This window comes from Taeniopygia guttata, chromosome 1 (genome assembly GCF_048771995.1).
Source record: "Taeniopygia guttata chromosome 1, bTaeGut7.mat, whole genome shotgun sequence".
In the NCBI taxonomy this organism is placed as follows: Eukaryota; Metazoa; Chordata; class Aves; order Passeriformes; family Estrildidae; genus Taeniopygia; species Taeniopygia guttata.
In genome coordinates, this window is record NC_133024.1 from 91,652,404 (window position 1) to 91,680,113 (window position 27,710).

The following is a 27,710-nucleotide window of genomic DNA, read 5'->3' on the forward strand; positions in this document are numbered from 1 at the left end:
GCATGGCAGGAAAAAAAAAGAATTTCAAGGATTTCAAGGAAGAATTTCAGTAGTAACAAGGAAAAGACACGCATAAGGAACTCTCTTACTGATGAGTGGAGCAGACAGCACACAAAAAAGTAGGGACCAAAAATAGAGAATTCAAAGCTATCAACCATGACTACATTATCATGTGTGCAATACTGGCTGTGAAAGTGTTTCTCTGTCTGGCTTCATATGATGGTGATGGGAGAAGTCATGGCTCTTAAAAAAAACATAAATAAATTCCCACTTGGGCAGCCAGCCTGTCCACAATGTGATACAAACTCTGTGACCCTCAGCATCGAAATAGCAGTGCCAGACCAAATATGGCTGTTGATGGCAGTGAAAATGAGAGGCTTTGCCTTAGGCAGCTGCCACCTCCTTCATTGAGGATTTCTCATAGTTCTTTAAAAGAACTGCCCCTTCCTGTCAGCTCCATGACTGAACATGGAAAGAGTCCTCCCTAAACTACCCAATAATTCTTCCAGGGTTCAAAGAAATTTTGATTAAAGCAATGAGATGTGCTAGGAGGGTCACCAAAATGCCAGTGATTTCTTCAAGGTATCATTATTATGTCTGATTTTCTTATAAAACACCACTCTTACTCAAAAATGAGCCCAACTATACACTTATTTAATCAGATATAAATAAACAGTGTCTGTCAGTGTGGATATACCTCAAATGAAGCTGTTCTAAATTAGGATTGCAATGTATCTTTTTGGGGAATCTCCTAAGCTATTTCTGAAGCAGCCCACGGGTAGGGAGCCTGGTATTTCCAGGAAGAGGTGGATTCACTTTGCATGCACTAAGTAAGTAATGTGGCAGAGAAAATCAATACATCAGATTGATGCCTCCTTCCTAGATCACCTGGGCAGCATGCCTGCCTTATCACATTTTTCACCCAGTGCCTACACTAAACAGTAGACACATTAAGCAGGATGGGCCAAGTGATTACTCCACCCTGGCTTCTTTAGCCTGGAAATCCTGTGTTAATGTAAAAAGTCCTCCTGTTTCAACCAGACAAAACTTTCCAGATGGAATAAAACAGGACACATCTGGGAAAACCTGGATGTGAGATAACTCAGAGCATTGACACATTTTAACTTAGAGCAATAACTTAGGCACCCATGTCAGCAATCTAATTTCATGACAAAACCAACAGAAGTAGTACATAGTACTGTTGGTTTTATTTTCTCTATTAAAGATTTATTGTTCTCCCACTTGTTGACATCCTCCATGATATATCCCCTTAAAATCTTATAGAAGTGAAGAGAAATATACCTCATGCACGACTTCAACTGTTTTCTTTCTGTGTATCTATATATGGTCTCCTGTTCTAATGACAATTGTGATCTGTTACTTGCTGTTATTTTTGCAGATGGTATTCAAACTTATTCTCTGTCAATTTTCTTTCTTTGATCTACAGTTATTTTCTTCTTTCCTGGGATTCTATTGCTCTCACCCGAATATAACTTGGAAAAAAAGTAACTTTTGTTAGAGGCAGTTAAAAAAATATACCAAGAGGACACCAATAAAGTAATCAAAGGTTACAAAATGACTTAGGGAAAAGTGTTAGTTTTGGAAGACAAAAGAAAAAAATAACAGCATTAGCATAAGCTACATTGTCTCTGAAGAGGAAAAAAATACTCAAGAACTATATTTTTGATGTAATGCCTTAGCAGGGACAGAAAGGGAGAAGAAATCTGTAAACTTAGTTGAACTTCAGGTAGTTAATACTACTTAATTTTATTTAAGCCATGTGAATTATTGAATCTACAATTCAGAGTAGTTCCAAAGTTATTTGAGGCCTCTAACATCACTATCCAATGTACGCCAAAGAGCGCTAAAGAAAACTGTGCCTGATCCACTCCATTTGGCTGTCTGTGCTGGCACTTCCATTCAGGGACTTCTCTTCCTTAGTTCTTCAAGCCTGCATCCAGCATCCTCTTCTCTTGCCAGAGACACCATTTTTTTTCTCTCCCAGTTCTCTGATATCCTAAACATCCTCCTTCTTTTTCCTCCTCTCATTTCTTTTTCTGCTGAGAAACATCCGTCTCCCCAACAGCCAGCAGCAGCCTGCCAGGCAACACATTCAGTCAAACTCTCCGAGTTCTGCTCTTCCTTTCTCCTTTTCCCGGCCTTTCCTTAATCTCCCTTCAATTTCTTCCTATGTGCAATTTTTCTCATTTAACACCACTTATGTCCAGCAGCTGTAAATCATTCACATACATATGGCTGTCAAAGCAAACAGCTCTGCCTGTCTCATTATAGGTAGAACCATGATTTTTAAGACCTGGTCTTACAGACTCTAATAATTCATAGCAGGTTTTATTTAATTCTAGCGAATAAAACACTTCATAACATTAGCACATTGATCTGTGTGACAAATAGGAGAAGATTCAGTGTGACAAACAGGATTACAATATAAAGAATAAGACTGCCAGCAACTCTGGCAATTGTTCAGGTGCTACTGGTTTCCACTGACACCCACTTTGTCACTTGGCAAACATATTTGACCAGAGTGGTCACTGCAAGAGCAAGTGCCAACTTGAAAGAAGCAAGTCCCAACCCTCCTCCCACCCCCAGCTGCCTGCTGCCAACCACATGCCAGCCCCGGTTTCTATGAATACAAGTGATGATCTGACCCAGGATAAAGTTATCTCTCACCCCTCTTCTTTATTGGAGTAGTGATTAATACAAAAATGGAATTTTCCAATTCAGCTCACCACACAACTACAGAAAGACCTGGACTGACCAAGGGAAGGAAGCAGCACATGAGTGGAAAATGGGATAAATATTGTGGTGGCAGTGCAGCTCAATTTTTCATGGAAACATGACCAGATTTCCCCATTCATATTCATTGGAGTGTTTCATCTCCTATATAGCCACCACCTTAGGAACTACTAAATCTAAGAAATTAAACCTTCAAGCAAGCCAATTTACTTTTTCAAGATTCTCTGGGAAAACCAGCATGTGGAGATTCAAGCAGCCATGATGAGACTGCATGCATTAACTGAGGTATCTTGAACACCTCTTCAGTATACCTCTGTTTTAACACCACAGCCTGCAGTCTACTATAAGAACACGAAGGAGAATGAATTAGTCCATGCTGTAGCTAAAACTCAGGTATCATGCTATGCACACTACAACACAACTTCATAAAAGAAGAGTCATAATGCCACTGGTTTATGTCAACTGATCCCAGTGATATCATTACTGGGCATAAAACATTTGCAGTTATCACCAGCCTGCTCTGGTTTCAGTAGCACATGGTAATTTTATCATCCATTCAGCACTATGCAGCAGAACAATGTGTCTAAATGAGGCAAAGACAAGCAGCATATGACACTTAAGGCTCTTGCTCCTGTCCCTTCCCACAGGGCTGTGGGTCCCCAGCCAGACAGCTCTTGCTCAGGCATGATGTGGAGAGATCAACCATCCACGTGGGCTGGCGGGCAAGCGCTACAAGCCAACTGCAGCTGGAGTGCAGGATTATCGTGTTTCACAACACCTGCTGCAAAAGCCCTAGTATTTCCCATTCCTGAACACACTATCTCCCATTCCACAACACAGTATGCTATCTCACCAAAGACGTGGCCTATCATCACACATCTATATGGAGTGGAAAGCCATAAAGTTGCAGACAGTAGGATTAAAATGTAAGTAGGATAGCCTTTGAAAAAATGTAATCAAGGTCCCACTAGCACATGACCACAGAGCCTTACCCACACTTGTGGCTGACCAATAAATGCAGCCATAAGTGAAGCCTACCAACCTCAGTCTCCTATATTCAGGCCTTATCCAAAATCTATTCCCATTAATGACAATCTTTCCATTAAACTCACCAAACTTTGTAACAAGCAAATGTTGCACTCTCCTATGCATTATCTCTCACAGCTTTCACATCCTTGTGACAATGATGCAAGAGTTTAGTAACTTCTGCTTACATTAACAACTTAGGATGATCGCTGCAACCACCTATGTGGCACAAAACACCTATTTTTGGATTTAACCAACAATTTATTTATAAGCTCTGACTTGTGGAAATAAGCTTCACAGCCCTCAGTTGAGGTTTGTATGTAAAAGACATTTCACCTGCAGGTTAACTTTACCAAAATACTTGTTGGTATCTACATCACTGCATTTTTGGCGTGTTTCTCACAAAAATAAAGAAATTGTTGGGTTTGTTTCACTATTGTTTTAATGAATTACCCAAATAGGGCAAAATTAACAGAGGAATACTTCAAACAACCTGACACTTGAAGCATTGTGCTTCTCTGCTGAACATCATTTTGTTGAAGGCAACAATCTGTAAGGCTTGCTAAGATGATTTGTTAGTTTCTTTTAATAGAAAGATAGATAAGCCATCTGGCAAGAAAAACGCAGTTCCTTGCAGTACCAAGGAAACTGCTTTTTTCTCCTCTTCTCTCCTCAGTAAAAGTCAGAAGATGTTTTACTTACAGCGTCCACTTTGACGGCTGACAGCACAACTTCCATCAGGATCAGCAAAAGCCCCGTATCCCTGCAGAGAAAGGTGAATAAGGACGATATTGTTTCAAGCTAGTGCAAAACAAGCACGTGATAACGCTCTGCAGCTAAAGGTGACAATACGACTTTAAAAAAGTTATTTCCAAAAGCCTATCGAGCGGAATTACTTACTGACGAAGGAAAATACGTGCACTGGGAAGCTGCGAGATGTCCATTTTCGCTCCTTCCCCGGCCGGGGGCTCGGCTCAGGGCTCCCTCCCGCCGGACGGCCACCCCTGCAAGGCAGAGAAGAGCCCGCTGGTACCGCCGCTCCCCCCGCCGGAGGTCTCCGGGCTCGGCGACGCCGCTGCCGGAGCAGGGAGCGGCCCCGCCGGCCGGGCCGGGCCGGGCTCCGACCCGGGGAGAGAGGGCTGTGCGCCGCGCACAGAGCGGCGTCCTCCCGGCGCGCAGCCTCCCGCGGGGCGCGGACCCCGACGGGCCGGGCCGGGCCGAGCGGAGCGGACCCGAGCGGAGCCAGCGGCCCCGGCCCTCCCCCGGCCCTTCCGCCGCCCGCCCCGCACCGCTGCGCACCGCTGCGCTGCCGTACCGTGCCCTCCGGGCGGCCGCGGCGGTGCGCGCCGAGGAAGCAGCGCCCCTCCCGCCTCCGCCCGCGCCCCCCGCGGCCCACCACGCACCCGCGGCGGGGACCGGCAGGCGGAAGAACTGCGGCCAGCGGGGAACGGGAGCGGGCGAGGTTGCGCCCTCCCAGGGTCCCCGCCCGGAGGGGAGGAGAGGGGGGGGCTGCCACCGCCCATCGTGTACGACGAGTCGAGTCCTTCGCCCCCGAGGCATTGCAGGCGCCGCGGCCGCGACGGAGGGAAGAGACGCGCATGTGGGGCCGGCCCCGCGGAGCCCCACTGTGAGTCGCAGGCGCCCCGCCGCCCAGGGACCGACGGCGCGGTGCGGTGCGCGGCAGCATGCGGCTCTGGCTGGGCTTCGGGCTGCTGCTGAGCGCCGAGCTCAGCGCCGTGTCCGCCGCGGTGAGTACGCGGAGGCGGCTCCTTCGGGCTGCGCACACGCGGGACCCTCTCACGGGGAGACGCGGGACGGGACGGGACGGGAGGGAGCCGGCGTGGGTGGGCGCGGGGCCTCCGCTCTCGGGGCGCCGGGGTAGCCAGGTGGGCTTCGCGCGGATGCCCGGCTGCCCCGGCGCTGCGCGGGGCTGCACCGGTTCCGGCCCTCCGCGGGCGCGGAGCGGAGCGCAGCGGGGCGGCCGGCACCGCGCGGGGATGGCAGCGGGGCTCCGGCGGGGACGGGCCCCGCAGCGCTCTCCCACGGCCCGGCACGGAGCGCCGCTGGCTGGGGAGAGAATAGAAAGCACGCACCCACCCGGGACTGAAAAGCACCGAGTTGTGTTTCCACGGTGAAAAATGAAAATAATTAAAAAATAAACAATATTTATATGAATAATAGTTTAGAGTTAGCTGCTTGGATTCAAAGTGCTGTGCGCGCTGCCTTTGACCCCCGCGATGGGCAGTAGGCTGGGGACTGGGAAGGATCCTAACGTTAATGGTTAAAGCTGAATTTTGGCATCTTTCCGGGTGGAACTAGATTGTGGCATAGACTTTTAAAATCGAAAGCATGCAAGTAGTCTGAAAGTTTTGCTAAGGGAGCTAATTTTATCACTGTGATAATAGCTATTAGCTGTCCTTAAGTCTAAAGGACTCTCTTTCCTGGAGCTCCTGAAGTATTTGGGCTGTTCCTTCTGTACGTCTAAGTAATGGGCAGTTGACACAATAATTTGAAATAGGTTATCTTTTTGTGTGTCCTTGTTTCCTTGGATTTAGTTACATTGATACTGTATTAGTGAAATTCAGGAGTGCAGAAAACTTGTCAGTAGCTGTAGACACATGGCTTTTTGTCATGCTTCCTGCTACAAATGTAAGATCTTGTATTAACATTTCAGTCAACAACAGAGGTATGGGAAAGGGTTATTTTAAGCTTTTCTGCAGTTTCAGATGAAATTAAGTCCTATAATGACTTTTGATGCCTCTGTGTGACCCGTGGGATGGTGTATATGTATTGAATCAACTGAAGTAAGCAATGCACTGAACTTCCGATGTCTTGTCTGTTGCTCCTAGGCTGATAATATCAGGCTTACTGTGATTTCAATAAATCATTCAGTGGTTAATCTTTTTAGGCAATTCATCCATCACTTGCCATTAAGCTGATAAAACTGTATTCCCTTAAGGTTATAATTAATTTTAATTAATTATAATTAATCAGAGTATTTAGAAGTAAATTATTTACATTTGAGTTCTAAATTTGGTATATCCAGAGATAAAACTACCTATCTGTGAGATACATTCCCATCTTGTGCTGTAAAGTGAAGTAATTGGGTGAACCATGACTATCAATCAAAGACACAAAACTATGTAGGGATGAGGTACTTATTAAAAGAAGATACAAACTTCAGTATCAGTTGTACAATTTGAGGTCTTCTGTAGCAACTGTGAAGAGGCTCTGTTCCAGAAGTATCTAGCATATGCTGGATAAATTATTCCATTAAAATCAAGATTTCTTAAAATGTAACCTGAATGAAGCTGTTAATTATTTTACGAAGCTATTCCCATAATTAACCATTCTTTCTGTGTTAAGCTGACTGCAGATTTACAGTTCCTTGTCAGTGCCTCCAGAAAACACAAATATGTAGTGGAAGTTGAGCTCTTCGGTGTTTTGTTGCCTTAGATAAGCCTTCAGCTGTACATGGGTGGCCTTTCAATCAAATCCGTTCTGCTGGCATTGTCCCCCACTCCACACTGTCCCCTGTCACTAGCAACCACACAAAAGGTGATGGAGATGGCTGTTAGCCTGCACCATACCACGTGTGAGTGGTGATCGAGAGGCTGCTCTTTGGAGGTTCTTGAGCTGGGCTGATGCTTGTGCATGGTTGTGGCAGGGTGGTGTGAAGCACTCTCACCTTGGCAGCACCTCTTCTGCTTTTGGAGAGCTGGCAGAGCTGACCCAGTGCTGACATTGTCCTCAGATGAACGTGTTCCCACTGTTTACATTTAAAGAGTAGTTGTATTAGCAGAAGATTGTGTGGTAAGGAAGTCTGTAGCAGTAGTCTTTGCAATAGGCTGAATGGAGCAACCACTTTTCTGCAGGAAAAAAAAAAATTGCTGGTTCCTTTCTTCCCCAAAGTAGCTTTTAGGCTAGTCTTTTTTTTTTTTTTTTTTTTTTTTTTTTTTTTTTTTTTTTAAATGGCAGTTGTGCAGGCCAGAGTCTTATGAATTGTACCATGGCCTTCATCACAGAATTGGTGAGGCTGATGGGCACCTTGGAGTCCAACCTCCTGCTCAGAGCAGGGACAGCTACAACAGGTTGCTTAATGCTGTGTCCACATAGTTTTGAATATATCCAAGGATGGAGACTGAACCTCTCAACCCCTCTTGGCAACCTGTGTCAGCGCTTAGTCACCCTCACAGTAAATGTTTCTTCGTATGTGCATCGTGGTTGTTCTGGCTTGAGACCATCCATGCCTGTGAGCACAAGCAAGTGTGACAGAAGCAGCTCATGTTGTGTTGGTGGTGGTGATTCTGCAGTCTGTCAGGACAGATAAATTGTTTTTATCTCTGACATATCTATGATTAAATACATACAAGGAGATTTGGAATGAGTGCTCTGACAGAGGCATTTGACGCAGCAAAGCCAGCCCTGAGCCAGCTACTGTCATGATCACGTGCCTCAGTACAGAAAGAGGGAGCTGCTCCCTTGCAGCTCCCACTGATTTTAATGTGGCACTATGAGGTGCTTCCAGATGTGACACTGGAAATTTAGTGTTCTTTATTTTGATCAAGTATAATGAAAATAATAATTATAGCTAATCTGGGCTTTTGAGCCATTCTGCGTTCCTCTCAAGATATTAGTTTTCAGGTTACAATGAGAGCAGAGTGGAAGAGAGGGGAGTAGGTTAAGATGTTTCCAGGTCAGGATAAAAGACTGCTCCCATGAGATGGTTACAGGAGAAGCTTGTTTTGATGGATCTCTGCAGGGGCTCTCATTTCTGACACTCTTCAGGCTGCCATTTCCTTTGGAGAAAGTCTGTTTCCTAACATTAGTACTGCTTGGCTGAGAGTGGAGAGTGCCATGGAAATGCCTGTTTCATGTTTCTGTACCTTGTCCATGCTGCTGCAGTGCTGGTCCTTGTCCTGCATGCAGCGGAGAGAGATCTTCAGCTGCACTTGAGCCCTGGGTTGAGTCACCTTCCACACAAGTGGACTGGCTGCCATGTAAGCACTGGTGGAAGAGAGGAGCTCCCCTGGCCACCCCTGCTCAGCAGTGGGTTTAGCATTCTCTCCAAGTTCCCAACCAATCTCGCTTTTCTGCTTTTAGTCTTGGTGAAAGTCTTGGTACTGGGACAGAGTGAGAGCAAGCTCTATGGAGGTAATAGGGAAATGTGTGCCAAAACAGTGATAAAAGCATACATAAATTTTTCCACAAGGGCAATGCTGATTCCAGTAGTGCTATTTGCTGGTGGAAACTGTGGATGCACTGGTGGGAGACCAGGAGGTTCCTGTCCTTGGGTAAGCCCTGTATAAAGAGTGGTCCTGTATGTGGCCAGGCAGAGACAGTTCTGCTGTTATTTTCTTCCCGCCTTCCTTGCATCACTTCTCCTGTTTTTTGCATGATATTTGGGAGTGCATTCTGACACATGCAGTTAAAAGTCAAAAGCAAAAGGAATATAATTGCTTCCAACTAATCTGACCACTTTTTCTATTCTCTTTTCTTTAAAAATGTGATTTACTGAGATGGAGATGTACAGGGCACATAAACCTAGAGCAGATAGAAAGAATGACCTGGGCTTTTGGCATGTGGTTGAAGAGAAGTCGTATGACTGAGTGTGAATCACTGGTAGCACTTCACCTGGGTGTGCTTTTACTAATGAAGTAAGGCAGGGTTGGGCAGCTGCTTTCTGCAGCTGTGTCTAGGACTGCCATGTCTTTGATGCTGAGACACCCTGAGGCCATCTGACGCCCTTGTTCCTGAATGCCCTCAAGGACTTAATAATACCAAGAGCACATTTAATAAACACTAGCAAGTGTTAATTCAGAAGGGAGATATGGTCACTCTGGTTCCAAAAATATGGCCAGAAGGGGAGACCCAAATGATTTCTAATGAGTGAAGCTCCTCTCAGGCTGGAAGGCTTCAGAGAAGAAGAGGAAGTGGGTTTTGTTGCCTCTGCCAGGCTATGGTGGGGTGTAGGAGCATGAAGAAGACAAGTGCAGTGCTCCATTTCCTCCTGTTGGAGCTAGATGTCTTCTCAGAAAGAGGTATAAGATTTGGGGTGGCTGAGGGTGCACCAGAGAGGGTCATGAGAGCATGGGCAGGAGGGTGGCCTTCCTGGGAAAGTGGAGGAGCGGTGGGCATGGCTTCACCTGTCCCAGCAGTGGGGGGTTATTACTAAATATGTATACACAGAAAAATGCATGGGCACTTCTGGGAACAAGGGGACAGGCCTGGTGACTCCCAAAGGAATGTCTTTATACCTGTTGTTCTCTCTGCCAAAACAAGTGGCCTCTTGGCCACTTCTTCTACAGCATCATGGCATGGGGTGCTGGTGGAGGGAGAGAAGGGCAGGATATTTTGGAAACATGCACCTGCCTGCTGCCAGCCGTGTTGGTGAGCACAGTCTCTGAACCTGTTGAATGTCAGCATATGCAAGTGCGTTCATGAACTGTCATCTCAAGCTGCACGAGTTTTGCTGCTGAGTGTTTGTATCAAATGCCTGCAGGACTACTGCAATGTTTCATTGCAACTTGTCTGCTTGATGTTTATAATTCTGGATGTCACTAGCTTGTATAATGCCTGAGGTTATGCTGGATGTATATTCTGTCAGTTGCCCTGATTATGTAGAGCAATGTAGCACAGCTGCTGCAGGCAGCTTAAACTATTGTTCTAAAATGTCAGAAACCTTCTTTAGGGATAGGCTTAGGAATATTGTTCTTTTTATAGAACTAGACTAAACAAAGGAAGATTCAACAACCTCTACACAAGAATAAATTGACTTACTTCATCGGTGTTTGAAAGTTACATAGTACACCCTTCCCAGAATTTCCAGGTGACTTTCCCATCATAAACACTTAATACCTTAACACCTTGCAAGATTTGATCAAAGAGAAGAATTTGGGTATGGGCTGTGACCTGAATGGAAGAGCAACCTGTGGCTTTAGAGAGTAGTTGAAGGTGTAAAGTACTGTTGCAATGTATTGATGTGTATGGGAAGATAAATTTTTGATTTCTCTGAGTTGTGACTGGCTGGAATTATTCTTTGTGGTTTAATAAATTAGAAAAATATGTGGTATTAACCCTTCAAGAGTCTTTATATAGCAATGTCTTGGGCAATGTGTCAGTAAAATATATGACAAGTGAAAACATTATCAATATGTAATTACTACCATTATGCTCTTTTAATCTAAGGTGAGTTACTATAAAGAAATAGGCAAATGTATTCTTCATAAAGAGTAACTGGATAACTAGTACAAAAATTAGTCCTTTTTTACCATCTGGCATGTGCAAACAGTTATAGGATGAAAAAACTGATTGTTTAATCTTCCTTTATCTCTGGCATATCCTCTTGCAGAAGGAGGAGCTTGAATAAATTTTCTAAATTGAAAAAGAAAAGTACAGTGTAGAGGTTCAAAAGCACTTCAGCTTCCAGTCCCTTGTACTTCTACTGTACTCTGTTAAGCTCACTTTTTACTACTTTGGCATCTCAAAATATCTCAGATATGTGTTTTTTAGGAAACCTCTTAACATAGTGTGCTTTCATTATATTTTTAACATAGGCAAAACCATTGTAAGCCTTAATATTATATTAGCTTTACTTAGCTTGGGTGTTTGTGTGGTGCTGGTAGGAAATACCCCTATTCACCTCTGATCTGCCAAATTATCAAGAATCTGAAAACCTTTACTTATGGGTTCCAATGAGAATTGTAATCCTGCTTTTATACCAGTGCTGGGGTGTTCCAGCACAGTGACATCAGTGCAGTTTTTGTGCAAGGTGCACCAGAACTGGGTGCAGGCAGCAGGTGCCGTGGGACCCAGCAGCTTGGGAATCTGCTTGGGTGGAGATGAGTCAGCCTCACAGCCAGCAAAAAGTTCCCTATTTTTGGCTTGGCCTTGCCTTACAGCCCCATGATTAAAAGGACATATCAGAAAATGAAATGAGGGAAGCCAAAGAAGAGCTGGAAAAGGATAAGTTTCCTTTTTGTTGATTTTTAAAAAATGTTACCTTCATATCTCAAGAATGCTGTTCTGAAATAAATGGCACAAGACTAGCCATGAATGAGCCAACTTAATTTATAAAATATGTAATTGTGTTTTTAGCGAAGTTATTCAGCTACTTTTATGGAATTTCTTGTAAGCTAAAGGGTTCCTTTGTGTGGATTCAAGAGGATCAGTAATCATACTCTGTTCCTCTCCTTTCCTATGCTTTTTTTCTCTCTCTATGCATCTACTGCCTTCACCTTTACAGCTGCTGGCAGACAGCCTCTTTCTTGCAGGGTCTGAGGAAGGGTGTGATTCTTCAACAGAACAATGTGAAGGACAAAATACAAAGTGCTGTTAAGTGTGTGGAGTAAACAAATTGCAAAGTAATAATTAAGTTTCTTTCATCTTTTTGTGGCTTTCATCTGCTTGTAGCAGTGACAGAGAGACCACATTTTAGCATGCAGATTTTTAAGACAGCTGAGAGGAAGCCAGTAGAAAAAATTATCAGAGTTATAAAATAAATCCAATAGTTAGTTTAATACACTGAGATTGGTAGGAAAAATTATAATATTTTAATAAAAAATCAAGTGAGTTTGGTCACTGGCATTCAGAAATGTAGGTTTTTATAGAAGATTGAAGCATGGTACAAACTATCCATTATCTTGTCTGTAGATAATGTGTGTATATATATATATAGATAATTAAAGAACATTTTAAATGCTACAACTGGGAAACAGAAAGTTTTTAGGTAAAGTCTGCCACCCCTGTGGAGGTCGTTGCTGAGCTGTAAAAGTGGAAGACATGCTCTGAGTAGCTCCAGTTTGCAAACTCTGCTCTTCATCTCTGCATTGAGATAAGATGAAAGCCGCAAATCAGGTTTAGATGTTAAACTTTCTTGAAAGGTGCCAGAAGTCTGGTGGTGTTCCCTAACATAGCTAGAAAAAAATTATTTGAGGCAAGTAACATTCATCTCCTCTACTACCTTTGAACACCGATGTCCAGCCTTCTCTCTGCCCATGTGTGTCTCAGCTGCTGTGGGATTTATGATCTCTCTGGCTACATGGGAGGTCTGAGGTTTCAACCTTTCCTCTAGTCAAGATACCCTCTCAATATGTCTTCTTTACATATGGATGTTGTCTTAACACTGGGGAATTAATGTGGTAGAGCATTCTTAAATGGTTTAGTGGGAGAAAGAGTTCTAATTCATCACAGTCAATGATCAATGCCATTTTTATGTGAGGATTCTTCCTATAGATAATTCACATTGGAAATTCGTAATGAAGTATGTAATCTTTCATGCAAATAATCACTAACTTAGTGGAAAATAAATAATTTTATTAGCTGGTTCCCTTTTAGTAGATGATTTATGGTGTTCTTAGTTTAGTGTAGAGAAATCAGAATGAGAAATGTTATTTTATTTTTTCTCTTTGTCATGGCAAACGTTTCAGTTGTAGCTAAGGGATAGAACAAATTAGCCCATTTTCACTGGATAGCTATGTGCTGAGTAGATATTGTAGTCTTTTGGTCTTATTAGTCCATTTGTTTATCTACTGGAAGAAAACTTGTTTTCTAGTCTACTGAAAATTTCTGTTGAAATATTTGTTAATCTAAAAACATTGAAACAAATCCTAACATTGTAATGAAACCCAAATAAGGCTGAAAAATTACACTGGCATGGACTGATGGGGCTGTCAAGAATTAGAACAAAAGTTTAAAGAGAAATTAGTGCATTAATAGTTTGCATTCATAGTGCACATATTAAGGGAAAACTCAGCTACATGAGGGTATATTCAGGCATTCCAGGAATTCTCATATTGTACTTGAAGCTTGTCCCTTTTATGGCAATGGTAAGTCAGTTATCTGCTAGCAGAATGAAAAAGGATGAGTTCTGGCTGCCATAAAGCCAAGATACATGTGCAAGCACTAATTGTGGCCAAAACTCGTAAGACTTTTTTAGCTGAAATGCACATGTGCTTTTAGCAGTTTGTTAGAATAGGCAAGGAATACTAAAGCCATGTAGATGCTTGTAATCTTGTAATGTAACAGCTTTACTTGAGAAAATGATGAGTAACTTTTTATTGAATTTTTTTTTTTTTTGCTGAAGTGTATTGACTGGGGCTGTATCTTTGTTAAAAACAGCTGCATTTTTTGGAATCAACGTGGACACTTTCAGAGAAAAGCAGGGAATAGCAAGAGGCATAAATGAAAGTGAGAATAAAGTAAAAAGCTTAACATTATCCTAGGAAGTCTATATTTTCATCATGATTTTTTTTTTTTTTTAATGGCACAGTGATTCTGAGGAGTCAAGGCTGTGTGACAGTGATTCTGAGGAGTCAGGGCTACATGATGCATCTCCAGGGGCCAGAGTAGAAATCATGGCATGAAGAAAGGTCAGGGAAAGGGGAAAGAACTAAATGCTAGAGCCCTGCACTTAAGTTTTGCTTAGCTGGACAGCAGCTGTGGAAGCTGGCTCTTGGTCCTGGCTGCTGCCACCAGTTGTGGGGACCCTCCAGCTGGCACTCCCAGCCTGGAAGGGGCTGTTCCATGATTGCTACTGGTAAACAGCAGCTGGGACAAGACTTAGACATGGATTCTGGTGCTGTTAATTCTTATGCAATGTAATCCTACTGTCTGTGACTTTCTATTGCTATTTTAAACCTTACTTCCCAGTATGGACCTTTGTGATCCAGTAAATGTTGTACCACTGCCTAAAGCCATTGGGTTAAATAATGTCTCGGCTCATGCCCTTGAGAATGCCAAAATAATAGTTCAAATCATGCAGAAAAGTCGATCCATCTTTCTGGGAACATGGCTTTGAAAACGTGCTCTGATTCACACTGGTAAGACAAACAGTGGATGCTGATTTCTGATGCATTTTCCAGGAATTATGTGCTTGGTTGGGACAGAGCTTATGATTTTAAATGGACTTGATGTGTCATAAGCATAGAAAAGCTCTGAATGGTAGCCACTGAGATGTGCAGGCACACAACTGCTAACCTTGTAGTGATTGTAGCTCAGTGCCCTCTGTCCTGCCAGACTAATTTCCTCGAAGTTGCTAATAATTTCAGCTTCCATTTAATTGATTTTAGAGTAGTCAAAGAAGCTATGAATGTAGAAAGGTTTTTTCCTGCAGTATCAAGGAGACCAAAGAAGATGATTGTGACAGGACAAAGCCAAAAAACTGCATAGGTAAAAAATTAGAAAGACTGTTTTGTGAGAATACTTCTGTGTGCTGTCATTATAAAAATCACATTTTTCTTTTAATACCTTCAAATAAAATCTTTAAAGAAGCAAGCCTAGCAAGTGACTGCCTTATACCTATTCATGTTCCCACAGCCTTTGTAAAGGTAATATAGACGCTAAAATATACACCTACTGAAAAGTGTTTGTTCTAAATGCCTTCCTTGCATTCCAAAAAAACTTTCTCATTGATACCACAGGAGCTGCTGGTGCTAGAATTGATTTGGCAATGTGAAAGCCAGAGGAAAAGCTCTGTTTGGTCCTCTGGATACACTACTTTGGATGCTGCCAGTCCTGCAGAAAATGCAACTGTGCAAAACACAAGTAGGATATTATCAAGATTAACTGATCCTGTGTTAAGGCTGAGATGGCATTTACGTGGTCCCTATGTAGTGGGCACATTATGTTTTTGGTTCAGAGTTTGCAAATTAACAATTCTGTGCACAACTTTAGTTGCTCACACGATATAAGGCACATCTGTGCACTGATAGACATGTACATCTGGGGTCTATTTCACTGGAATACTTTTTATATTTGTTCAATGTCAATACAACAATATCCTTTGTTTTAATTAGTGTCCTGTTACTTATAATTAAGTAGAACCAATTTTACTTGCAAAATAGAACAGCATACAGAATTTAATGCAATGCCAAAGCAGTCTGTGTGGTAAGTGTCTTCTGTTGAGCTTAGGTTTATTTTAGCTGGACTGTTGTTCTGTACCACATGGCTCACAAGCAATTCTTCGTTTTTTGTAAATGCCCATTCAACATCATAGATTAAAGTCTAAACATTTCATGGCCAAAAAATGAAAAGTTCTGTGTTTCCCTCCCTGGGTCCTCTCACATGTGTGCCATGATTGGAAGGGTAATTGGTAATTACATGGGACGGGTTTGCACATGGCACAGTGTGTGTCTGTACTGTCCAAGGGAAACTGTGAAATTGATTGATATGGGAGGCTGCACATGTGATTATGTCATGTTGGGTATTGTTTAGGTTAATACCCCTACTTTTCTGATAAATGTGGTTCAGCTGTCTAGAAAAATATTTCATCGTTCTGAATCCAGAGGTCTATAAATCATATCAAATCACTCTTGAAAATGGAATGAGATTTTTTTCCAAAGTTGCATATATTATTGTATGAGGTTTTGCTGAAAATAATTGAATGTTGTGGTGTGCTTAAAACATGAGCCTCTTATATGTGTTTTTTGTACCAGAGGACAGCTGACAAATTTCTATTATGTTAGGTCAAATGTAAAGGTTTCGCCCAAGACCACTCCTTAAAACAGAATTTGTAAGTTTGTGTGTAGAGTAATCTGTTTCTTGTGACTATTTTTTGCTGTATTTGAAAGTATAAAGTGCAGAATTCCTGTGCTTAGATTTATAGTATTAGATGGAAGCTGCATTTTTAAAATCTGAGTCACACCATGCTAAAGGCAAAGTTACGATGTACGTTCATAATTAACCGATCTCATAGTTGTCACTGATGATGGAGAGTGATTTGGGTGTTTCCCTAAGTACCAATTGTTATTATCCTGATAGGCCAATATCAAGTGATATAATTGATAGGAGTTAGTCATTTGACTAAATTTTGGTGCTGATGCTTTAATATCTGACTGGCTGCAGGAATCGTTTAGTTAACCATTAAGTGTAAAATTGAGTCTGTTTTTGGAGAAGCCATCACGTCCTTTAAACTGGTTATTTACCTGCCTTTTTTTGGGATGGTGAAAAAGGGATGGGACTGTAAAAGAATCAAGGCATTTTGCATGTTATGATGAAGTACTGAGGCAGAAGATGAGTGAAGAAGTAATTTCTAAGTGTATTTTCTGGATAAGGCCAATAGCTACACTTAACCATTCCCCTGTGCCTTCCTGTGTGTGCTGTGCTCCCTGGGGGACAGAAGGTGTTTCATCCTGCTTATACCTGCTTTGCTGTGGCGTATGGAAAAGATATGCCAGCTTTTCTTTCTGGCTGGTGCCTCTTACACATGAAGCCTTGCACGTGAATCAACAGGATTTGCCTTTTACTTGCTGTCACCACCAGCATTTGAAGCTGCTGAGGCTTGGAGTAGCCAGCAGCAAGGATGTGCTCCTGCAGGAGGAACAGCAGAACCCACTGCCCATCATCTCAGGGAGGGGCAGAGGAGTGCAGATCAGCTGGAGGGCCGTACATCCCAAGTCAGACCCTTCATCTCTTCCTGTGAGCTCGAGGGTGTCCGGCGAGAGTCCATTAGTGCCTGTCCTGTTGGGACTGGAGGGGTTTGATCTCCAGTAGAGCCCGATGTGGTAGCACTTTTCCATCCCTTCCTGAAGTTGCCTTTGAAGCTGGACTCTCCAGCTGACTGCAGTAGAGAGCCAGAGCAATGCCAGTTGCATTCCCTTCAAAACCTACAGGCCATGAGACAAGGGAGGGAGCAAGCTGTAAAAATGCCAGAAAATGTCTGTAAGATCTATGTGTCTTCTTGCTCTTAAGGTTTTTCAACAATTTATTTATTGCATGAGAAATTACTTTTGTCACTGAAGAATTATGACATGCAGAGAAGTAAGTTAGTGATCTTGATCAGCAGAGTAAAAATGAGTTTCATCAGTTTGGCTATCTGAGGATGATTTTATCTTGACAGGTCTACAGATGGAAAATAGAGGCTGGTCAGATATTCTGTGCCTCTTTTCCTCCCTTATAACCAGTCCTGCTCTGTTCCCCAAACTGAAAGTCCAAAATGTCATGTCTGTAATCACTTCCGTTTCTCATGCTTGTTTCATTGTTGGGGCTTTGTGATGATGAGCCTATCATCACTTCTGAAAAACTTAGTCAATTAAAATATAGCACGTGAAAATATATGCTACTGTCTAATGTTGGGAAGACATTAAAAGCTTCTGGATATGTTGACAGGTGAGAAACTACTTAGGTGTTTTGATCAATGTAAATTACCAAGGGAAAAGTGTCTCCTTAGGCTCTCGGATAAGTTATCAAAGAGATATATATTTTTTTTAATACTAAAGACATTAACAAAGAAACATCATCTAGAATATTATCAGGAGAGTACAAGACAACCTTTTCTTAGGCTTAATTTTTCCCACTGTTAAGTGAACACATCAAGCTACCTTCAAAGGTGGTGGATGTATTTCTTAGTACCCTAAATTTTTCTCTTTGTTGTAACTCTAACATTGCCAAGGAGGTGGATTACTTAGTGGTCTTTAAGTCCAGAGGTGATTGCAAGAAAGAGAAACTAAGAATGTAAAGCTGACTGAAACCCAAAAGTTTTGTAGCTGTGCCCAGCAGGTTTATTATTGCTATTTTTTAAGGACAACTGACAGTTGGTACAGATCACAGTGTTTTGAATCCATGTGAAATACAGGAACACATATGGGCTTTTTGGTGGGGAAAAATAAAAGTAATCCAGAAGGAGTAAAATGTGGCTTTTGGTTTTTTTGTGTGTTTTGCTTTTGGGTTTTTTTTTCAGGCCTTATCACAAAATACTGAAAAGAAAAAAATTATAGAAAAATGCAAAAGAAATATGTATCATGTATTTTTGTCTTAGACTAGGCAGTAAAGTAATTGCTAGGTTAATGAAAATGTATTACCACGGCACTTACATTTACCAAAATTTTTTCTGAAATTATAAATAGTTTGAATAAACAACTTCATTTTGGAACCTGCAGTATCAGCCAAACACAATTCCTGTGCACTGCAATCTGTACTATTCTCAGTCCTGTAAAAAGTATGCTGTTGTGTGTTAGCATATTTGTTTCTTTACTAAGATTTTATTTTACCAGAAGCGTCTCCTTTATTTTTATTACAGAGTGAAGTACCTATGCACATACTTGTTTTTGAAATCTTCATTTCTGTTTAGAAGTTCCTAATACTGACACTTCATATTTTTCAGCATTTTCTTTTTCTCTCTTCTAGACATATGCCATTGGTGCCTACTCATGGAAGTATGTGCTAGTAGAACTCCCTCAGTAATACATGTAATATTCAAAAGTATTTTATCATTCATTTCATGCAAACATATCTAGCGCGACTCACTCATTTTGGGACTAAGAGATGCATTATGCATAATGGTGATAAAACCTCATTTTGAGAAGCGATTATCTGTTGCAGATACTATTTTTTCTTTCCCCCTCATTCCATTTTATTTTTCTTCAGGAAAAGTGTGATACCCTCCTGCCCACTCTCCCAACACCTTTAAAACCTGTGGAGAGCTCTCATATCTAAGTGAGGACCATGGATCTTGATAGATAATCAAAGAATAAGAGTTCCAACGAATGTCTTTTCACTTGCCAGTAAAATTGTCATAGCCTGTATTCTGATTCAGTGGTAAAAATAAAATGGTGGGTTTTTTTTCTGTTCTTTCAGGTTAAATTATGAACTTTCTCACTGTGCAGTCTAAGGTTCTATTTTCTATTTGACTTTGTTCACTGATATGTTCATCAGACCTTTTTAGGTATGAAGATATGGACATTGCATCCCATCCAAAGGTGGAGTGTTTCAGAAGTAGGTCTCCAATGTTGCCTCTGGACATGCACCACGTGCCACAAACCCCTCGAGGGCTGTCATTTTTTATCTGAAGGCTCTGGTGCAATTGTTGTGTCTTCAGTGGTACCCCTTCTGCTGCACATCCACCTGCTCTCTCAGCTACGGGCAGAATTGCAAACAGCTTCAGGTCCTGCAGCCTGAAGGGATGAATCCAGCGTATTTGTAAGGAGTTTGGCCTCGTACCAACTTGGTACCATCCTTTCCCTTTCCCATTTTCCCTTTGGTGCATGGAAGGAACTCTCCTCCCTGAGCAGCTCCAGCTGGCTGCCTGCATACCCTGTCTGAGCATGGATCTCCGTAGCACTGTTCAGCTGCTGATCTCATTCCTGTCCAAGGCTGAGGTGAGCTTGGAGCTGATCTGGTGGGCTGAGGGAAATATTGTAGGCAGTATCCAGTGCAGCTGCTGATGAGTGTGGCTGGGTTTGCATGTGGGAGCAGAAATCCAGTCCCTATTTTGCCACAGGCTGCTTTGGCAGCCCTAGGGCAGTATTTTTAGCTTCCCTGTGTCTCCCTTTCCTAAAAGTGAAATAAGGAGAACAAAACCTCCTGATATTCAAAGTAAGATATAAGTAAGTTGTGTGATATTCTGTGATAGAGATTATACAAAGCTTGAAAGTGTGTAATAAAAATGAATTTGATGGAGATGGAAGATTAATTTCTCAGTATCATCAGCTTCAGGAATAAAAGGAGTTCACACACTTAAAAGTTGGCAGCACACTGGCCCTCATGACCTAACATGTAACTCTGGGTTGCCAAGTTTTTTCCTGTATTGGCCCTTGCTGCTTTCATTTTAGGTGTTTCTGCAGTAACCACAGAGACAAAAACGTTAAATACAGAGGCTAAATATCAAAATAGGAAAAAAATACAAATGATCAAGGGGAATTTTTTGATGGGTTAAGGATGATGTACCAGATTAACTTGAGAATTCCATCCAATGATTTTGGCTATGTCTCTCTGATTCTCTTGGAGCACAAAATAATTACAGTCTATTTAAAAGCATATTTTCTAAATTGTTTCTGCCTAGGACCACAAAATAGAAAAGTCTTGCCTGTTCTGGTAGAAAAAACAAGTATTCACAGAATTATTTAGATGAGTAAAGGTAGAAGAAGAAAATAAAAGTAGTAAGACAAACCTGCATACCTCATGATGCCCACTAGTTTTTAGGAGGTAAAACCAGCCAAGATCTCCATAAAAATTTATTTTAATGATTACAAATAGTCTTTTGGAAATGGAAATTTTAACTTTTAATTTTTTTTTCCAGTTTAACATGAAATTCCTGTCCAGTGAAAGAAGGGGAAGTGAAGTAAATGAATAAAGGAAAGGCTTGCCAAACAATGATAAGCTTTGGATTGTTGCAAATAACTGTATAAAGTTTTGTGTTGTTACAGGAGTATGTTACCTGTTCTCCTCTTCCTTCACTGCTAATTGAAATTAGGGAGGACTGATTTTATTCTTTACAGTTAAATTTACAGCATTGAACAAGACAGGGAATCCAGGCTGTTCTCAGCTGGATAACAAACAGTACAGCTATTATTTTGGTCTCAAAACCCTGACCTCGTAGGGAAAAGAGATCCAACTGCTTCCAAAATAGGCACATCTGTATACTGTAGTACTTTGTCTCTCAGGGATACTTGATGTGTGCTCCACCAGTTGAAGAACGGGTGAGGTAAATGTAGAGTTCCAGAGTAAAAGGCATGAAACTACACCTAATCGCAAAAATTTCAGGCATCCTTGAGTGTTTTTTATTTAGAAAAGTTTGTGTCAATCTATTTTAGGAAGTACAGCAGACAGCTTCTGTTCTTCATTCTCCTCACTACTTTTAGTTTTTTTTTGGTGAGCACTTAAATACTGTACCTGTCTTAAATACACTTACAAATATTAAATTACTCTATTGCATCATACTGCAAATATTTTTTTCTATATTCATGTGCTGAAATACTGAAATTGAGATGGAAATGCAAAGCAAGCATCCAATCAGTTGACTTCACTCTCATTTTGTGTTGAAAATGCAATGTTTTTGAAATATCCAGAAAAAACATTGAAATATAAATGATTATAAAGTGAGGGATGAATGTGACTTGACTTTGGTAAGCACTGGTTTTTTTGCCTGTAGACAGTTTTCCATGTGGAGTTGAATAGGAGAGCTCCCAGCCACTATCAGCTCCTTGTCCCTGTAATGTCAGGTAGCAGTGAATTAAGCATTACAGAACCCACCGGTGGGGAAAAAGATCTGCTGCCTTTCCCTAGAGAGTAATAAGAACAAGCAGCCCTCTGAGGAAGCCTTGGGATTAGGAGAATAGTTAACCACACCAGCAAGGTATTGGCAGTGAAGGTTTGTGCTCTCCGTTGTAAATGTTTTGTGATTAATTTAACAGGGTTGGACAGGATAGGGAGGCAGGTTGGACTGACTTGCTGGCTGGTGCTGAAGTGGCTGTGTCCCGCAGGGCTGCCAAAAGAGACGTTTCCACTCCTTTTTCCCATGTGCGTGAGCGCCAGCGGCGGCTTTGCTGTGAGCCGTACCCATCCGAGCCCGCCGGTTCCCGCTGCTGGCGGAGCGGCGGCCGCGGGAGCGGGGCCAGACCGCGGCTGCGGGCGGCGGCGGGGCCGGGCTGACCGCGGGGCCGGGCTGACCGCAGCTGCGGGGTGGGGCTTCACCTCAGGGCAGCGGTGGAGGGTGAGCGGCGCTGACCTGCTCACAGCCGCCTGTTGAATGCCTTCTGCGGGCTGCAGCCTTGCTTTCTCTCTGGCCTCCTTGCATGTGGAGGGGCGCTGGCCGTTCAGCGCATGATGTATAGTCAAATGCACTTCCTTCTCACCACAGGCCGTATGTTGACATATTAATATGTCTTCCTACTGAGAAAATGCTTAAGGAATATTCTGTTTTCATAGTCAAGCTCTGTGCAACCTAAACATGGGCCCCTTTTGCATCATTCTAGCCTCTAATTGCTTGATGGGTTTCACAGGATCACATCTTATTCAATACGTGGAACAGAATGTGCTCACTGAGCAAGGGAAGATGCAGGATTTTTTTGCCTTACTCTTAACTTTCTGGACTTGTTTCTTATTTAAGGTCTGATAAGTAAATTGTGCTTTGAAGGCATAAATGCATTCAGCTTCCCATGAGCTTCCTATGGCATTCATCACAGTAATACCTGAATGTTTTGAGAAAGCATGTGCTGGTTCTTATATGCGTACTCTCCAGAAGGAAGGAGGCAGTGTATTGGTGCACTCAGTTTTTTCAACCCATTCTGCCTGTGCAAGCCAGAGAGGTGCAGGTGCAGTACCCTTTCCTAAAGATTTCATAGCTATTTGCTGACTCTTTGGGAGAGGAAGCCTGGAAAAGGTAATGTGAAAAGTACCTCCTAATTAGCATTCAGTAGCATTTCACCATCTGCTTTTAACACAGTAACTTCAGCTGAAGCCAGGACTTTGAGATATTTGGTTTGAGAAAAGATCCAACACTAAAGATGTAGAGAGAATGGGGAATGTATAATTAGTGACTGACTGTGAAAAGTGTGGAAATGATTTGTGCAGCATCTTCAGCTGATTTCATGGGACAGGCACAGCCTGGATCTCATTCTCCAGGGCACCAGTCAACTGCCTTAACCAGGAAATATCTTTCCAGTTGTCTGTCTCAGGTCTCTGTACATCCTCCACTTCAGCAGCAACCAAGTAGCAGGTATGCAGGCAGTCTGCTTTAGGATTTCAGAGCCCAGTGCTGAGATTTCATATTCTTCATATTAAATGGCTCTGAGTAGGGCTGGTGCTGGCCAGGGATAGCCATGCTCTCTCATAGCTCATACCTATTTTTAGAAAGAATAGATGTTTTCTACCAGAGTTCCTTGCTGTGGCTTGCCAGGCAGGAGAAATGCAAGGCAGGTGGGGTGATGGAACCTTGGCCAGGCCAGGCTGGTAAGGGTTGCCTCAGAGCACTAGTATTTTAATGACTGCAGCCTGTTAGGAGAGCAAAAGAGGTGCTTGAGAAGAAAAGAACCTTCTACTCAGTGCAGGCTTGTATGGAGTTTTCACAGAATACCCTTAATTTGCATCTCCTAACTTGCTTTAGCTTGGAAGGAGAAGGTTGTAGATTTAAAACCTCAAAAAATAGTTCAAAGACCAAAGTAATTATTTTTCTATTTTGACTCTTTCAAGAAGGACATTTTTTTCCCCCAGTCCTAAGGTTATGAAATGTAGGCATGTCTCAGAGATTGTGATGAGATGTTCCATTTCCCTGCTGCTTTCAATTATTCCATCACTTTCTCAGGGTAGGAGGAAGGTGTGGTGTTTGAAATCCTTTATGAAGGGCTTCGCAGTTACTTACTGAAAGCACTGGTGAAATGGAAATTCATTTTTCTATGTCTCATCCAAACTACAGTTTGGTCCACCAAAGAGACTGCACTATTGCTTCTTCCTTCTCATTTTCTCAGCCCATTGTCTTTCACTTGACTGCATTGGTTACTTTTCGTTTACATTATCTATTTATTTACCTGTCATCTTTTTCTCCTTGTTCTTGTGCCTTAATAGTCTAGCCCCTGAAATTTCTACTTCCATTTTCAGGCACCTGGTTTAGATGTACCAACAAGGATAACAAATACAGAAAATGTATTTGCTTATTATTTCAGTCTTACCCATCTTTCTTCACATGAAAACATTTGACCTTACATACATTGGCAGGCCTATAAGCTTTCTCAGTATTAAGCAAGAAAAGAGTAGACAGCAAACTACAGGTTTTGATGCTAGGATTGTGTATATTTGAGTATTTTGCCCTTTTAACTGCTGATGAGCAGGAGTTCCCAGTTTACAGCTGCTTAATCTGTTTGATTACAAATGCTTAGTCTGTGCTTCTCTTTTGGTGTTCCTTCCTTTCTGTTGAACTATTGCCAGATATAATTCATATGTCTGAAAACATGGAAGAGTTCATGGAACAACTGTCTTTTTCCTTGGAAATAGTTCAGTGGGCTTTTGCTATGGCGGGCTTCTGTGTTGTGTTTATCTCTGTCTCCTTTTACGCTTAAAATTGCCTTGAGAAAATAAAAAGGTCAGATGCTGTAGGGCTTCCTTGCAAACCTGCTTTCTATGTCACGAATATGGAGCTTTTAAAACTAGCTAAAAGCTGTGTTGAAACAACTGGAGAATGATAAAATCTATGAATTCAGATGATGCCATGGTAAAACAGCAATTTGATTGTTTTTAGGCCTCATGTAAACAGATGCAGGTTTTTCAACCTGTTTTGAATTATCTTTGGTAGTAGAAAATTGTATATTAGTGTTAACTGTGTAAAACTTGAGGTTCTCCTAAACATGTTTCTCCTTAGAGAGTATCTTTCAGAAGATCAGCGTTGGCACTGTGGCAGACATGTCCTCCTACACATGATGCCTTCTAAGCACTGCTGGTAGCCCCAGGCATCTACTGATGGCAGTGGGCACCTCAAAAGTAATCATCAACCTGGTGTGCATTATACATGTATTAACCACACAGTGTATTGGGAGATTGTTCTAGTTATCTGCTTAAAGTGGGAATTAATTATAAAAAAGGTCTTGAGTTGTCCAAAAAGATCACAATATACTTCCTCTGAATAAAGTGATTTGATGCTGTGAAGCTGGATAAGCAGTGTGATGTAATTTTATATAGCCTTTAGGACAAAAAGAAGTGTGTTGTTTAAAATCTGCTAATAAGCTGAGCAGAAGTACAGTAGAACAGAAAAATTAGAAGGTAAAGTGTAATATTGCAGCAGGTGTTTTATAGCTTGCACATTCAATAATTTTGAAGCTTAGAAGAACTAAAAAGCTACCTGTTGTTTCGGTGAGCTTTAATTTAGACCTTGAACACTGGGCTTAGGGCTGTACTAGGAAATGAAGAAGGAAGCTATAAGAAACCTGACAGCCACAAGTTCCTGCTCCACTGGAGTTCTGTGTTCTGATTTTGCTAAATGGGGTCAGTAAATATTGATGAATAGTTGCAGGTAGGTATCATGGTATAAACATAATCTACTAAGAATTACTAAAAAGTTTGAGGAATTATGGGTCTGACTGCTTTGGCTACTGTAGGTGTTTGAATAAGAATTGTTTTCCTTTTATTCAAAGTGAACAAATACTAGAATTATATCATGTCTTAAACATTTATGGGTGTTATGACTTCCATAATGCATAAAACTGCAAGGAAAATAAGTTGTACTTCTTGAACAGCAAGATTTGAAATTCTCACTGTTGTTATTTCATTGGTTTTTAGGACCAGTTCTTTTTAAAGAAGTTTTGCTTTTAATACAAATGATCAATTGTTTTACATTTTCAAAGGGATAATAATGACATTGTGTTGCATTCTAGATAGTTCGGAGTTTAGGAATGTGACTTTTATTTTAAGGTTGCATGGGATCTCCCAAAGGCATTTCACTTTTGACCTTTAGATGAAATAAATGGATGTTCCCTCTTTGTGAAATAGACAGAGCCTGCTGGTGGAGTGCAAAGGCATTTCTTATTTAGCACAAAGTCAAGCTTTATGTGAGGAATTAGATATACAGATTAAGCAACAGTACTACAATGAAGTAATGCCCATATAATGCCAATCTTGTTTTCACCCTAAGTAAGTTTACATTCTTAGACTCCAACTGCTAATGTACATCTGTGTTACTAGCTCTGCCTTTAGCTTCTTTGCTTCTGATTTTCCATTCACAGTTTCATAGTAAGAGATGCCTGTGCATGTATGTGTGTGCTGATGGTCAGGCTTTATTTCTACCAAAGTCTGGGGTATCTGAGGTAGTACATATATTTGTCAGCAGATATGTCTAATTTTCAGAATAGGACAGTTTTGGTAGTAGGTAGTGAGAAATAGGTAGATACCTAGATTAAGACTTCTACAGTACATAAATCTTAAACTTTGTCTTCATTTTATTATGGTGTTTCTAACAGGGTCATTCTTTCAGGTTTTCTTCAGGGCGCTGTATGTGCAATTGTTTTGTGTGGCATTAATTGTTAAAATAAAATCAGTGTGCTAGAAATTGAATTTATACGTTGGAGAAAGAGGCATTAAAAAAATACCATACATTGGAAGCAGAGGGTGAATATATTTGTTGTGATGCTCAGGAATCTGTAAAAATCCATTGGTAGCTGTGAACCAACTTTTTTGAAGTGCAGAACCAATCAGAAGGAGCAGGCTCTGGACTTGCCAAGCGGTTTGTTCAGCTTTCCAGCAGTGGGATATGGCCTTGAAGGGTGACCATGGTTTCTGTCACCAGTCCTGCCCACCCCAGAAGAACTGCACACAGATGAGTAGTGCTGGTGATCCATCCTAGCTGGGGATGTGGCTAGGCCTGCTCAGTTTTGGTTGAACAATGCCATAAGGAGGAAGCATGAATGTTGTTTCCAGTTATTTACTGTACATACAAAGTAGGTCAAAGTGGCATTGAAATTTCTACTTCCATTTTCAGGCACCTGGTTTAGATACACCCACAAGGATAACAAAACTTGTCAACGCCCTTCCTCTCTCTCACCTCACTTCTGCTGGACCTGCATAGTTGGGGCAAAAATCAAGCAAAAATATTGTCCAGATAAATTATTAATCACTCACCCATAAACTGTTACTTTGAATCCCAAGTGGTATTGTATGGGGTAAAGTATATCCCAAGGTAATAGTGTGGCACCTCAGTACTACAGTGCCATGCATTTGCTTTTTCAGGAAAGTTATAAAAGAGTTTCAGTATTAAATGGATTCTTGTTCAGGTAAATTTTTTCTACATATTTAGATCAAAATCTGAATCTTGCACAGACGGCATTTCACTGAGATGCAGGACATTTGGGCCTGAAAGGCATTTCACAGAAACAAGGACTTTCGAAGAGTAGGTTCATTCTAAAACTGTTTTGAGAGGCCTGTGCTTTGAACAATCCCAGTTAAGTGCAAATGATTTCTTTGTTTCAATGAACCTCCTCACCTATGTAGTTTGAGCCCTATTTTGTATTTAGATGAAAGAATTGCAGAGAAAGTTAAAACTTCCAGGCGCAATAATAGTGCCTGCAGAGTTGCTTTTGTAGGTGAGAGATGGCTCCTGCAGATGAGGAGAGAAAGGATGCCTTTGTTAGGCTCCTGCTTTGCTGCTTTCCTCTATTTGTTCTGTGGATACACTCTTGAGCTTTAATGAGCTTTCTATACCACCTGCTCCCAGTGCTGGGCTCTGGGGTTGAGAA

The 27,710-nt window shown here is 41.7% G+C and overlaps 2 protein-coding genes across 6 annotated transcripts in view; one reads left to right on the plus strand and one right to left on the minus strand.

Moving 5' to 3' along the window:
- Positions 1–5,320, minus strand: part of COL4A2 (collagen type IV alpha 2 chain) — a 139,808-nt gene extending 134,488 nt beyond the window's left edge. Inside the window, exons 1-3 of one of the 3 annotated variants that reach the window (XM_030280323.4) lie at positions 5,184–5,320; positions 4,681–4,784; positions 4,483–4,543 (exon numbers count right to left, since the gene is read on the minus strand). In XM_030280323.4, coding sequence (XP_030136183.2) covers positions 4,483–4,543; positions 4,681–4,724 — 105 coding nt within the window. In that variant the 5' untranslated portion in view covers positions 4,725–4,784; positions 5,184–5,320. Of the gene's footprint in view, positions 1–4,482; positions 4,544–4,680; positions 4,785–5,079 lie in introns of all 3 variants that reach the window. The other 2 variants (XM_030280332.4, XM_072933663.1) reach the window with 2 other exon arrangements.
- COL4A1 (collagen type IV alpha 1 chain) overlaps positions 5,321–27,710 on the plus strand; it is a 119,540-nt gene continuing 97,150 nt past the window's right edge. For all 3 annotated transcript variants that reach the window (XR_012057492.1, XM_072933668.1, XM_030280344.4), the window contains exon 1: positions 5,321–5,528. Coding sequence is in view for 2 of the 3 variants with exons in the window: in XM_072933668.1 (XP_072789769.1) it covers positions 5,466–5,528 (63 nt within the window). In the remaining variant the exon portion in view is untranslated. The remainder of the gene's footprint in view (positions 5,529–27,710) is intronic.